General features: G+C 40.6%; 1 protein-coding gene across 1 annotated transcript in view; it reads right to left on the bottom strand.

Moving 5' to 3' along the window:
- THSD7B (thrombospondin type 1 domain containing 7B) overlaps window positions 1–14162 on the bottom strand; it is a 241494-nt gene that overhangs the window by 110422 nt on the left and 116910 nt on the right. Inside the window, exons 10-11 of the mRNA XM_062498438.1 lie at window positions 13056–13188; window positions 11989–12092 (exon numbers count right to left, since the gene is read on the bottom strand). Of these exons, the coding sequence (XP_062354422.1) occupies window positions 11989–12092; window positions 13056–13188 (237 nt within the window). The remainder of the gene's footprint in view (window positions 1–11988; window positions 12093–13055; window positions 13189–14162) is intronic.

The raw sequence follows: 14162 nt of genomic DNA, 5'->3' as shown, positions 1-14162 counted from the left end.
ATTTATACTCTGTGAAGCCAGGGACTGAAGATACCCATTTATCTTAAAGCACAAATTTGCTCCTGTTTGTTTGGAGGTTTGCTCACACGCAACATCAGCAACGTGGCCTGCATGAAACCCACCCAATCTCACAGGACTGAGTTCTGCACTAAGTAAACATTGCAAAAAGGTACTGAGAAAGCACCTAGCGGTCAGAGCAACTCATCACAAACAGGGAAGTTCTGATCTGTCCCACAAATTCTCCACCATGCCCTGAACAGGGAAGGTCTGTGACCACATCCTGTGTTCTGGGGGTTAAAATGCAGCAAAAGAGATAATCCCCAAACACCCTCAAGAGTTCATGTCTACAGGCCCATTTACGCTTGACTTTCTCAAATGCTGTTAAGTGCCTATTATGAAGGTGCCCTCCAGGAGCATAAGGAATAAATAAAAAATAAGTAAATATAAATAAAAGCAGCAGTAAAGGCCCGTGGTCAGTGAGGGCAGGGGCTGTGGATGGCCACGTGTGCCAAGCAGCCCCCGAGGATGCGCTGATCTCCTTCACCCTGGATTGAACACAGGCTGAAGTAGATGGCCTTGGACAAGCCTATTACATTTTAATGGGTTGGTAAGAGCCCCTCATACTGCACACCTCGAGTTCAGGCACTTCCTCTGCCTATACACGGGATAAAAGCTAATATACAGAAATTTGATATCTAAAAGACAGTAGGAAAGAGATAACCTAGAGAAATTTAATCACCTTGGGGCACATCAAAGAAAATAAATATATGATTGCAGGGCTGAAACTTCAGTGAACTGTCAAAAAGAAACAATAGTACTGACCTGAATTGATCAGAAAAGCGGTGAAAAATAACATTTGCTACAAGGCTGCACATCCAAGATCCAAATTTAACACTACAAAATACCCTGCTTCAGGAGAACTCTATCAAATATCTGAATATATTATTCAAAACTTTCCTTATTTCACAAAGCCAATATCAGCAATCCTTTAAAAAATGATGCAGGCACCTGGCAAAACCAGCAGCTGCCAGCAAAAAATTGACTTTAGAAAAATCTTTGTTAGAAGGTGACATATATTTCATTACTATCTATTGCCATCAAGGTATAGAGATGGCTTTTTCTGGTGTAGTAATTTTATTCCAGGGGAATTCCAATTTTTTGGATGAAGTTTCACTTGATTTATTATAAATAAAGGGGACAGACTCTTCTCCTGAGTCTTTTCAGAAGTAAATTGATGACAATAAGGGAAGTGGAGAAGGGTTGTTTCCAACAGGAAAAATATTTGGAAATATTGCTATTGTAATCATCAGACTTGGTTTAGAAAGTGCTAAACACACCACTCAGAAATTTTAATATTTCTGAACATATTTAGAAACTGTGCCAGCAGAAAAGAGCACCACTGGACACACAAAGCAAATGTAATATCGACCAGTTCACAGGCACCTGCTGTATTCTCACAAGTGCAAGCACTTCAGAAGCATCCCTGTCACTTCCAGTTACTCTTCTGTCACTTTAGTGCACCTGTTTGAAAGAGAGATGCTGGGAATTTTGAAAGACAGTTTGATTCAAGGTTATTCATTTATTCTGAAATTGGAAATTCAAGTCTAAAACCTCTACTGCAGACATAAAGCAATTGAAGTAACATTAATATACAAATTCAGAGTCAACAAACATGACATCAGGACTCCTTTTACACCTTTGTGGCATGACACTTCTTTAAAAAAATCTTGTGCTTGAAGATTTATGGTAAGCCATATTGATGAGCTCTGCCATTTAGGATGCTAATATTCATGGTGAGTATTAGTTCTTAATTATTGAAAGAAACTTTACTCAATAATTTCCATTAAGAAGTGCTTTCTAAGTAATGCAGAAAAAGGAAAATGCAAACCGAAACTTTCATAGCACTCCTCTGAAGGGAATTCCCCAGGCAGGTGAAACCTCAGGAGTCTGACAATGAACAATACATGCTATAAATCAAACTCTGCATTCCTTTCAACATCAGTTGCGTTTGTTTGTAAATTTGTTTTTCTGTTTGTTGGTTTGAGGTTTTTGTTTAGTTGGTTTGTTTTGATTTTTTTTTTGGGGGGGGGGAGGTTGTTTACTTGTTAGGGTTTGTTGTTTTGCTTTTTTCCCAGGAGGTGAGAGGGAGAAATCCAAACAATTGACAGAGTCCTTGAATGTTTCATTGATTTAAGCAGGATCAGCATTTCAACCCAGTACTGTCTATTCCTCAAATTAAACCCCTTTGCTACTACCATACTATAAGAATAAACATCTGGTCTTCATCCTTCCAATTAATGGCTCTGGAACATCTCACAAGCTGATAATCCACTTGACTGAGACCATTATGGACAAAAAAAGAGGTTCCTTGGGTAAAGACTGTGACAGGAACATCTCTAGCATTTTCCTGACTACAATTAGCATAAAAGCTTTTTAATAAACTTGCTTATTTTTTGGTCATGCTTCAAGCTTTCCTATTTAAAATGTCTATTTGAAGAAAAGTTCTCCTTAAGGCCATTTCGAAGAGAACCTGGATCTTACCCTGCTCAGCTCAGATGAATTTTTAACAATTTCCCTACGAACTGCAGCAGTTTTGGCATGAATTGTCTTTGGAGTTGTAAACAGCACAACTGTGACATTCAGGAAATTAAAATTTTATAAAAGCAAAAGTAGATTTGAATCAGTACTGAATGAGCCGGCCTCCACACAGAGAGGTGAACAAGAGTGATGTGAAAGTGTTATACAAAATAGCAAACAAACAAGGCGACCAACCAGCATACAAATGCCTCAAGAACAAAGGATGATTCAATTAAATTGAAAATCACCAAGAAACTAGAAGAGTTTGTTCATTGCAGGGTTATCCCATTGAACTGAGGTATGCCAGACACACACGGGGGCCAAAAACCAGAAACAGTTGCATGAGCTCATTTAAAATATTAAGCATTAGAAACCCTTGTTTCAGGCTCTAAGCAAAGAAAACAGAGTTTTAGGATAAAACTGCTCATATAATTCTGATCAAGAGCACACACAAGACTGTGTGAACAAGTCTGCTCACAACCCACCCATGACCACCGAAGAGATTTCCGTTCTAGTCTGTAACATCCTCTGCACAAACCATGACGTGTCACCACCCAGACCAACTGATCACAGAACACAAATTTCTCAAGATTTGTGTGCAAAGTCTGAATCAACTGCTCATAACTAGGATTTTAAATCACTGGAAGCTAGTGGTAAAAACAAGTCATAATTGGAAGGGCTTGTCTCCAGTCTGAGGGAGAGATTGCTCTTCATTATGTCTCTCATTATGCCTTTCATCCTCCTGAGTAAGTCTCAGCACAGTTTGGATCTCCTTGGACCCTCTTTCATCTACTACACTCTGTTTAATGACAATCCATCATTTAAAAAAGGACCCCAAAAATGACTTTCGCCAATGATAGTTGCTCAGATCATACAGACTCCACACTAGATAAAAGAAATCTTGGGAGGACCAAAGAGAGCTGAACTTAATCAGAGGGATGAAAGACAAAATGAAAATCTATCTACCCTTACATTTAAAATGGGAGTTTCCTTCAGATAAGGACTCTCTCCCTCTGAGACTGTTAAATACGGTGTGAGCACTGTCAGATCCTTTGGGACTTTCATGACTGAGATGCTTCAGCAATTCCTGTAAAATGTACACATTTGGATGGTGCTGTCTGAGGTGACCGGGCCACTTCATATTGATCTAAAACCCTTTTTCCCCCCTTCTTCCCTCCTTCCTCCTAATCAAGGCAGAAATACATAGGCTGGCAAGCTTTGATGTCCCTCTGGTTTACCTCTCATTATTTTGATCTTTTAACAATCCCTCTATTGGTGCATGCCCTTAGTGTGCATTTTCAGGGTCCGTGCCTTCTGGCTTCAAAAGACTGTTCTATTTGATTTAGGCTTTTTATTCCTTTCCTCCAGAAAAAAAAATGCTCTGTGTGATACTAAAAGGCTGATATTTGTTTTGTTTATCAGGAACAGTATATAGTTAAGCTAGAAAGCCTGCTTTTTTCTTCCTAGAGAGTGGAATATACTGTCCCGGTTTTGAAGGAAATCAAATACATGTAATTTATCTGATGCAGTCTTCATCATCTTTATTTTACAGAAAGTCTACAGATCATTGAGTTGCCTTTGGATAAAATGCTGTACTGTAGATTGCTGTCAGGACAAATTCTCTAAGAGTCTCCTCAATTTTTATGTTGCTGGCATAAGGCTACAGTGACAGAAATGACTCGGAGTCTCTCCTGCTATTAGTTCACGTCTATAAAGTAATGTCATGCCAATTCTCCTCCTGCCTATGAAATACACTTAGAGCAGCTCTACCTGAGGTGAAAGCTGGGCAGACCCAGGCTGAAATATAGTTTTAAGTGTCTTCTGATGCCTGCTGACATCCCCCATTAAAAACAGGAGGGCAGTCCACCATCACTCTTCTGTGAACAACCTGTCACTGGCAAACCAGTATCAATCTTTCTTCCCCTTGTCCTATCAACTCACACCCAAGAAAGAAAAATTGGTCTAGGGGAACACATTACCTGAAAGATCAGTGGGATGTAATACAATATGAGGACAAATTCCCATGCCCCACTGCAGTGCCCAGCTGCAAATTCCAGCCATGCACATTTGCACAGACAACTCGGCTACAGCACCAGGATTTAAGGAATTGGCCCAGGATTTCTGTGAAAACAGGTGTTTCTGTTCCTCATAAATTACACCACTGAAATATCAAAGGCAGCCAAAATGCTCAGAGAGATTGATCCACTACACTGCACGTAGCCTCATCTGTACCCTCCCCTCCCCTCCTGCTCCCAGTCAATTCTAATGCTACAAACCTGAAATTAATCCCATGAAAAGTCTCTCTGGGAGATGATATCTTCCTCATTCCGCTGGTGCATGGAAGGCTAAGAATGCATACATATATGCATGTATTATATTAGTATGGCATTTTTGTCTCCTCCTCAATTTTTCCTTATTTCCCCCTTTGTGAAACACTGCATGAAACAAACCTATAATCAAACCTACAGTTAAAAACAGATCAAAGTTTATAGGTTAACTGACAGAAATCTGACACAAACAATCTGGACCTGTATAATCCCACATCCATACTGCAGTGATCATTCTCTCCATCTCCTGTGTGCAGATATACACAGTTGACCAAGAATGAAGATTAGTTTTAAATGCAAAACCAAGGGTAAAGTTTCATTAAGCTCAAGAGATTTTAATTTGTTCAGTGCTATTCACCAGATGTTAAATACTAAATACTAAAAAACTAAATACTCCTAAATACTTTCTTTCTGTTAATGAAATTCGGGTATTTTGAAAAAAAAAAAAAGTTCCTAATCTATTCTGAATCTCTTGGCAAACCAGGAGTTGGAATTACACAAGAGAAAGTTTTGGTGTTTTTATCTGACCTCAGTTGTTTGTCATTACTTACAGTGGCAGAAGTTTTTATGAAACAAAAATAAAAGGGAGGATTGCCTGTTAAATATATTCTGTTTTATGAAACAGAAGAATAAATTTCAGGAACTTGGAGATGAGAAGGAAAATGCAAGCAAAACATGTCTTTATGATGGGTGCTTTTTCACAGCAGGATAATGCCACTGATATAAGTCTGAATCCCAGAATTTCCTCTACAGTATTGCTGCCCACCTTTCTGCAGTGCAAGTGCTGCATTTGACTTTTTTTTTTTTCTTTTAATGAAAATTTCACTTTTCTCATTTCAGAGCATGCTCAAATTTATCCAGCAATTTGTCCAGTGTATTTCTGGTCTACCCTTCAAAGTACTCACGATTTGCAATTACCCAGATGTGTTACAGATGTGCTCTCTAGTTCATCATCCACACTGTTAGTGACAGCACTGATGACAGTCCAGGGTGTGTGTGCCCTGTGGGAAGCTGTCAGGATCTGATCAGAAGCCATCTGAAACAGCCTTCCTGGCTGACAGCAAAAGCTGATAACAGAGCTTGGAATGGGTTTTTTCAAGAAGTTGCACAACCACCTCACCTGCATTTCTCTAGGTCATACTTTCATATTGCACATGGGAGGGTGTCTTGTGGGACTGGACTCAATGTCTTCCTGAAATTAAGAGAATATTATCTGTGCTGCTTTTCACTTACCTTATTGCCTTACCCCCAGCCCACTGCCTTGTCAAGCAAATAAATCAGATTATCAAAAACAGTAATAGTGCATCAATCCTGATTTGGTTGTCTCTTACCACCTTAGTACTCTCTGTGTGTTTTTAAGCTAAAAATTGCATTTTCAGAAACAAGGAAAAAACAATGCAATGCATCTTTGTGAATTTGCAATATGATGTAGAGCAATTGTATCTGTAAAGTGTTGGTGAAGCCCTGAGCAGACATGGCTGATAACCAGACCAAGGCTCTTCATTCTGGAAAGGCAATCTCCTCCCTGAACTTCAGTGCCATCCTAGACAAACTGCTTCACATTCCTTTCAAATGTATCAGAAACAAGACCCAGCTCCTGTCTTTACCCTGGTAATTATTTTCCCCCTCAATTATTTGCTCCCAGTGCCACCAGATGCCAGGCAGGAGTCTTCCAGACCTGGACTCTGGCTGGGTCCACTCAAGTTCACCCTGCTGTGCTCTGTGTCCCTGTAACCACCAGTTACACACTAGACTAGACCCACCAGGAAAAACACAGACCAACAAATGAACACCCAGCACCACTCAGAATAAGGCTCAAGGTGCCATTGTCCTGCCTGTCCTGCCTCCTCACTAATATTGGAAGGAGTTGCTGATGACAGGTAAGCTGCTGTCAGCTGGACAGATTGACACAGGGCTGCACCAAGGGCCCTGCTCAAAAAAACATCACCAGCAAACTGAAGCAGTTGAGTCTCTGCCACGTTTACCATCATAATTGCATTCCTTGTAAACCCCAGGTTATCACATTGCCTTCAGCCTGTAAATTGTCAGAAGATTCTAATATGTGCCTCCTGAAATTGGTAATTCTGTGCAAAAGCATTCTGCAACTCAAATCACAATGATGTGTTCATTTAGCTAATCAGCAGTTATATTAACTGTCTACAAAACAGAAAATAAGAACTGTTGGGTGACCTATCTAATGAGCAAAAAAAAGAAAAAAATGGTAACACTGACACTTTTTTTGATGGCACACCTCATTATAAAGAGGTTACCATAAAATAATTGCAGGAGAAACAACTGTATATATGGCCATTACTGAGTTACTGATGGATAATATAAGAGACAATACAGCTAAAGGCTGGCTGTTTGAAACATTTGTGTAGATGCAATCTTAACAGGCTATATCTAAACTCATTCTTTCATCTTGCTTAATATGATGCATTAACTTGGTCACTATTAGACTTGTGATGACCGTACTGACTATGTTTTATAAAAGATTTCACTGGAACTATCACTGCATTTAGACACGCTCAGGAAAACTTAGCAGACTGTTAGCATTTTTTTCTTATGATAAGCTCTTGGTCTGAATCAGTCTAAAAACGGTCTTGTCTGCAATGTGCCTATAGCTATCAGAAAGCTCCAGAGCAAGAGCCAGAAACCTGCAATGAAGGAGAAAGGAATCTCAAACTGCCCAAGTCTGGTGCTGCCTGCATCCCAGGTTTGCATTGTCAATCCATACATCAACTTTTCAACTGTAACAGATTATATTTAACACTAACCATCTCAGCAAAGTCTATGTAGTATGAATTTACAACCCAGCTAAAGCAGGAAAGGAAATACATCCTGTGTGGTCTGACAGTAGAGCAACTAGAAGAAATACACTCCAGGAATGCTCAATGGGTCTGTCCAGGACTGATCCACTGCATGACCTCCAGTGAGACAGAGAGAGTTCTGTTCTCCAAAGCAAAGGAGTAGCTTCTTATTATTGCATTGGTGAGTCTGCATTGTTGTTTTCCTGTACATAAATCAATAAACTACCTGAAAAAATATTTCCTGCTCTATGTCACAGCATTTCTGTATTCACAAGATGGGGAGCTACAGCTCTGAGAAGGATTTAATGTATCATTAACAGGGGAAAATATGGTCAAATACCCCAAATGAATCAAAGCAGAGTGGCAGGAGCAGGAGAAATAAGACATGGCATTTTCCATTCCTGCAACTTCTCCTTGCTTTTGGAAAGTAACTTCTTTTTTCACAATCATGTTGTCAGTGCATTTTCCAGGACCAGTTTTTAAAGCAGAATCTCATTAGACCCATCTGGTCTTTATACATGTCTATTTACACTACCAATGGTGTTTGAAGAAACCTTCAAAGACACTTGCTTAAAACAGACTTTCTATCCACTAATTAAACCTTAACAATCCCTTGTAATGAGCAACACATTTTTTTCCCAAAAACTGTGCATGTCCTAGGTGGCTCTTCATGCCAACACTGAAAGGAGAGGTCATTCCTGAAGGATCCTCCATCACAAACATCTGAGTCCAGGGAAGTCACCAAACAGCACCTGAAGAAGCAGCAATTCTCATGAAGTCATGGAATGGTCTGAACTGGAAACCATCCAGCTCGTCTCATTCCACCCCTGCTATGGGCAGGGACACCTTCCACTCTCCCAGGCTGCTCCAAGCCCCATCCAGCCTGGCCCTGAACACTTCAGAGATGGGAGCATCCACAACTCCTCTGGGCATCCTGTGCCAGCGCCTAACCACTCTCACAGTTAAGACTTTCTTCCAACTCTACTTATTGTTAGTTTTAAGCCATTCCCCCTTGCCCTATCACTCCATGCCCTCTCCAGCTCTCTTGAAGCCTCTTCAGGGCACTGTAAGGGGCTTCAACATCTACCTCCCTGGAGTCTTCTCTTCTCCAGGCTGAACAACCCCAGCTCTCAGCCTGCCTTCACAGCAGAGGTTCTTGAGTCTTCTGAGCATCTCTGTGATTTCCCCTGCACCTGCTCCAACAGGTCCAAATCCTTCTTATGTCAAGGACCCCAGAGCTGGATACAGAGCTCCAGGTGGGCTCTCAGAGTGAGGCAGAGGGGCAGAATCTCTCAATCCATGATTCACCCAGCCTGTATGTGTGCTTGGGATTGCCCCCCACCCCTGTGCAGAACCCCTTCTCACAGTCCCTGACACCTCCTAATAAATTGGTCTCTGGTGGAAGCAAATGACAGCTGTACAGCAACACAAAATTTGCAAAGCTCCTTATTTACTGTTAGCCATGTTGTCATGTGTTAGTAATGTATCTGTCAAGCAACATCCTCACCCTGTTTTACCTGAGTGCCCTTCTTGGGAGCATTTTTGCCAATCATGCCTCAACTAAGTTTAAATAACAACTGTATTTATTAGTTCTAAAGGCTACCTTTCTCTTCCCTATAGCACTGATTGCTGAATAGTTAGTCCACTGAAGCTGATGTAAAAAAATGAAAGGCTACTGCAATTAGTGTAATATCTTTCCATGATAAAACTATAAAAAACTGCAGTTTCAGACAGCTGTCATCTCCTTGGCTATTCTGCTTATTATTCACAGACAAACTCTGATATCTTCTGCATATTATGCAGTATGTTTATATGCTATTTCAGTGAAAATGCTCATGGAACAGGATCTCTATGTCTCAGAATCTAGCCATGAGAAAGAATGGAGCTTGAAAGTCATTTCAGACCTCATTTTCCCTCAGTAAAGTCATTGTCCTAAATAGGTACACATAAACACATACAGTTTTTCTTTAGAAATAATTTGTATTAATTCAGTGTTCTTATATAATTGGCTAGATATGACAGTCACTAAAAATGAACATCCTCTTTTTCATACTACAGTCAGGGTATGGACAGAAAAAAAAAAATATCTAAAAAACAGATGCTCCAAGGGACTGAGAGACTTATTATCTTCAGAGATAAAAGGGTAATTGCTGTCACATGGTAAAAAAGGCAACAGGAAAATGCATATGAATACTTTTTGGAGAAGAAGCACTTAGTGGCTAAAGATGCTGTACATTATGTAATGCAATTAGTGTCTGGAGTGGTGGTGATACCTTGAATGCAACCTCATTCACAGGTTGCCTGAATATTTCAGAAAGGCAGCATCTATCTCTTACACCTGGGATTCTTGTAGTGATGGCACAGATTCCCCTGAAAACACCCACAGAGTCACCGTATCATACCAAGGTAACTTAGGACAGAAGGGACCTCTGAGGATCCAATGCCTGCTCTAAACAGGATTGACCTCACAGTTAGAAAAGGCTGCTCAAGACCTTTTTTGGTTGAGTGTTCAGTATCTCCAAGCAATCTACAGTCTCTCTGGGCAACCTGGGAGTTTCTCTGACTCCAGCCTATGATTTACCTTCTGTTAATTCACTGTGCACCTCTGGGAAGTATGGCTCCATCTCCTCTGTGAACTCCACACACTAGACACTCCTCTGGGCTGAACAAGACCAAATCCCCAGCCTCACCTCACACAGTAGCTCAAAAGTATGTCCCCAAAACCCTCTTCCAGTGAAGAATGACAGGATCAGAAGTCCTCCAGTGTTGAGGTTTACAAGCTGAAGAGCCCCTGCAAGGCACGTAACCGAACACCTCCCCTGCCTCAAGAGCTGCTCCCTGACAACACAGAGCAGAGCACCTCTGCACACTCCTGAGGAGTTCAAGTAGCAGCAAGGAGAGGTATTAACAAAACTTTTATGAAAATTTCCCTTACTAAACACTTCCACAGAAAATATACAAAACTGCTGAAAACCCAGCAGCTTCTTTTCTAGACACAGTAAGGTCAGAGTTAGCAGCTGGGTTTCAGCTGCCTTCTCTGTGGAGATCACTCCTCTTGTTCATACAAAATATCTTTAAAAATCTTTTTCCATTGGTTTCATCTGAGATCTCATTTTGTAAGACCCCACTCATCTTTAATAATACCCAGCAGAGTGGTTCTATCACTACATGTAATTATGAAAACTGAAGCTGTTACAAAAGCCACAGTTAATTACAAAAAGTGAATGTGGCATTGAAACGATTTTTGCTTAAACTCACCAAGGTAGGTTTTTCACAATTACCCTAGAACAACACATAGCCAGGTAATTATTGGAGGGCTCTCCACAGAGTGAAAGTAAGTGTGATGCTCTTCTATTAGACTTCTAATTCTGTCAGAATAAGATTAACACAAAGTTCATGCACCTACTAGAACATAAAGATCACCATCCCTTCACACAGACCGAACAATACAATTTACAGATTTGAAAACCTTGTGCAAAGGTTGGTGGCCAAAACCTAGTTTAAGGTATTTACTCCTTTGAATTTCAGTTTAAAACACATTTCTTCTTTCAGATACATCCCACATACTGTCAGGGCTTTTTTTTTCTTTTCCTTTGTTTCCAGATTATATAAGAAATTCATTTCATCTTTAAAGAATAGTTTCTACCTTTGTGAAGGAGTAAATTATAATGTCAAGTTTCCTCAGTTAGCATACCTGTATAGCAATTTTTTTTTCAATAAAAATAACCTTTTGTTAAAGGTTTAATTGTATTTCCCAGGAGACTGATAACAGCCACATCTCCAGCCATCTACAGGCACCACTACAGACTGATGCATACTCCGAACATTCTTCTCAACACTTCTGTTCAGACAATAGGACCACTAATTTCTAAGTGCTTAATTATGTCAAGGGCAGGAGCCCAAAGCCTTTACCCATGCTGAACTTCTTCAACAGTCTTAATGAAAATCAGGCCTCAGGCAAATCATTAGCAAATTTCAAAATCATGAGGAAATGATCCTTTCCATTTTTAGCACAAAAAATGGATTACTTCATAAAGGCCTATAGATAATTCATTTAAAGCTCACAACGCTTCAGCTTTAGGCGGAAGAGCAGGTTCAGATATTTGAACATCAAGCACAGACCTCCTCCTACACTCCAAGCTATTGTGTTAGTGGTACTTTAATGCCCAGCACAGCAGAACAACTGTATAACGGAAGCAGTTCCCAGAACACTTATTTCATAAAGAACTTCAGTTAGTTTCCAGCTTATCTGGGGCTGCTTGGAGGAATCTTACCCCTGGACTGCAGCCCGTGCCCACACGCCTCGCTCTGCCCTGGCAGGCCCTGTCTCACCGAGTCTGGCACCAGCACACAGGGGCTCCAGCGGTGGCTCCTCCACCTGCAGAGGGAACAGCAAACGGGGAAGGGCTTAACACTGGAAAACGGGGAACTAACCTGAGCACAAACTCCAGTTAGCAACCGTAACACACTCTGGGGACTTTGGAGTCACAAAGCTGTAATTACTCCTGACGCAAGCACCGGGAACTGGAATTCAGATGCCAACGTTTCCCCTTCTCATTTTGCAGGGCATGTTTCAAAGTCAGGTAAGATACACAGGGAATAGCTCCAGTGGGCTTTGCCACCAGGCTCTCCTCCTGCTCTCATACAACTGATATAGGTCCCAGTCTGCTTTCCAGGTGTGCCAGCCATGGGAAGCAGCTTTCCATAGCACCAGGCAGAGCAGAGCGTTGTGTCCCCTGCCTGGCACTGCCTTCAGCTCCACACTCTGCCCCAGGACCATCTCCTGTGGGATGTGCAGCCTGGAGATTCATATGCAAAGAAATAATGCTTTTCTATTTACTAATATTGCACAACAGATGGGCCACAGAATTTTAATGAAGAGCAGTGAGTAACTGCTCTACTCTGTTATTTGTCTAATCAGAACTTTTTAAGTGCTCACTATTCACTGGAGTGAGAGTACCAGGGGAAAAGACAAGAGTTTCTCCAATAAACATGCAATTATGATTAAGGCACTCCAGGGCTTGTGCTCCCAAAATAGCTTACATGGATTTTTAGATACAATGAGAGAGAAGTTCCCAGTTACAGCTTCCTTACACACATCAGACCCTGAGGTTGCTATTTCTAGGAGCTGTGTCTGTTGGTGCTTGTTCTGATGATGCCAGATCTATTGCAATCTCCAGTTTGAGCTCTACTTTTACACATTTTGCAAGGTACAATATTTGTTTTAAACTCTGCATTTTCCAAAATAATGTTATTTTCTGTTGAAAACTCTGCAGGACAAGAGCCATTTCTGGAGAAGTGGACACCCACTAGAGACTGATTCCAAGCTAACAGGTTTTACCTATACACTGGACAGATGGGAACATCTTCACATTCTCTTTCCTCATACAAGGTATCTGGACATGCCTGTCCCCCATTGGCAGAATCCTGAAGGATAATCCTGTACCGGGACTGCTTAACTGCAGTGGCATTGCCTGCAAAGCAAAAAAAAAAAAAAAAGTTGTCTTTCAGGCATGGTTGTCATCCCAAGTTAGTGATTTAGCTGCCTTGGTTAGAATTATGTTCTGTGTTCCATTTATATTTTGAAACTATGAGTAGTCTGTAACATTACTTCCTTTAAAATTGCCAGTAGTTCAGCAGGACAGCAGCTGGAAGGATGATAAATCAACAGCCTAAGAAATGCATCAAAAAACATATATTTAACAGAATACCAAATCAAGTAAGAAAATTAATAAATAAGACAATGAACACCTTAACTGGAAAAATAATAAAAGCCAAAGAAACAAACTGTCATAATGGAAGGTTTTGTTTCTAAGAACATATTCTGGTGGTCTCAGTCTGCTAACAGTAACCCATCTTTATGGCTCTAGAAATCAGAGATGATAACTTCCTGATAGGAAAACCACTGCAAGCAACAGAGGCTAACTCTCTACTTAACCTGAGTTGATGCAAGACCAATCCATCTAAAAAAACAGTTCACAAAATCCATGGTACAGAATGAAGCAGGAAAGACAAGAACAAGATTTATCTATTTGCCTACAGCTAAAGCAAACACAATCCTTGGCTGTGTAAGCGGTAAGAGCAAACTGAGAGCTGGTTTAACCACTGTGTATGGCATTCGTCCTTCTCTGGGTACTGTAGTCATACTTCAAAAAAAAAAAAAAGAAAAGAAAAGTAAAGTGCTAGAAAAGTAAAAATGGATCTCAGGGGAACTCCTTAAAGGATTACAGACCACATGGAAAGCTTTAAATAGTGGACTTCATCAAATATGTCTGAAAGAGGACAGCAGTGTGCCAGTAACTGCACTATGAGGATTGCTTTTCCAGCTCAGAATAAGAGCAAAGCTGCATCAGCAAAATTACAATGCAGCAGAGTAGAAGGAAAACTTAGAAGTCACACCATGAACACAAGGTATAATCACAGATTCAAGAAAAACGAAAAATGCTGG

This window comes from Cinclus cinclus, chromosome 9, assembly GCF_963662255.1.
Source record: "Cinclus cinclus chromosome 9, bCinCin1.1, whole genome shotgun sequence".
Lineage (NCBI taxonomy): Eukaryota > Metazoa > Chordata > Aves > Passeriformes > Cinclidae > Cinclus > Cinclus cinclus.
This window is presented reverse-complemented; position numbering and strand designations above follow the sequence as displayed.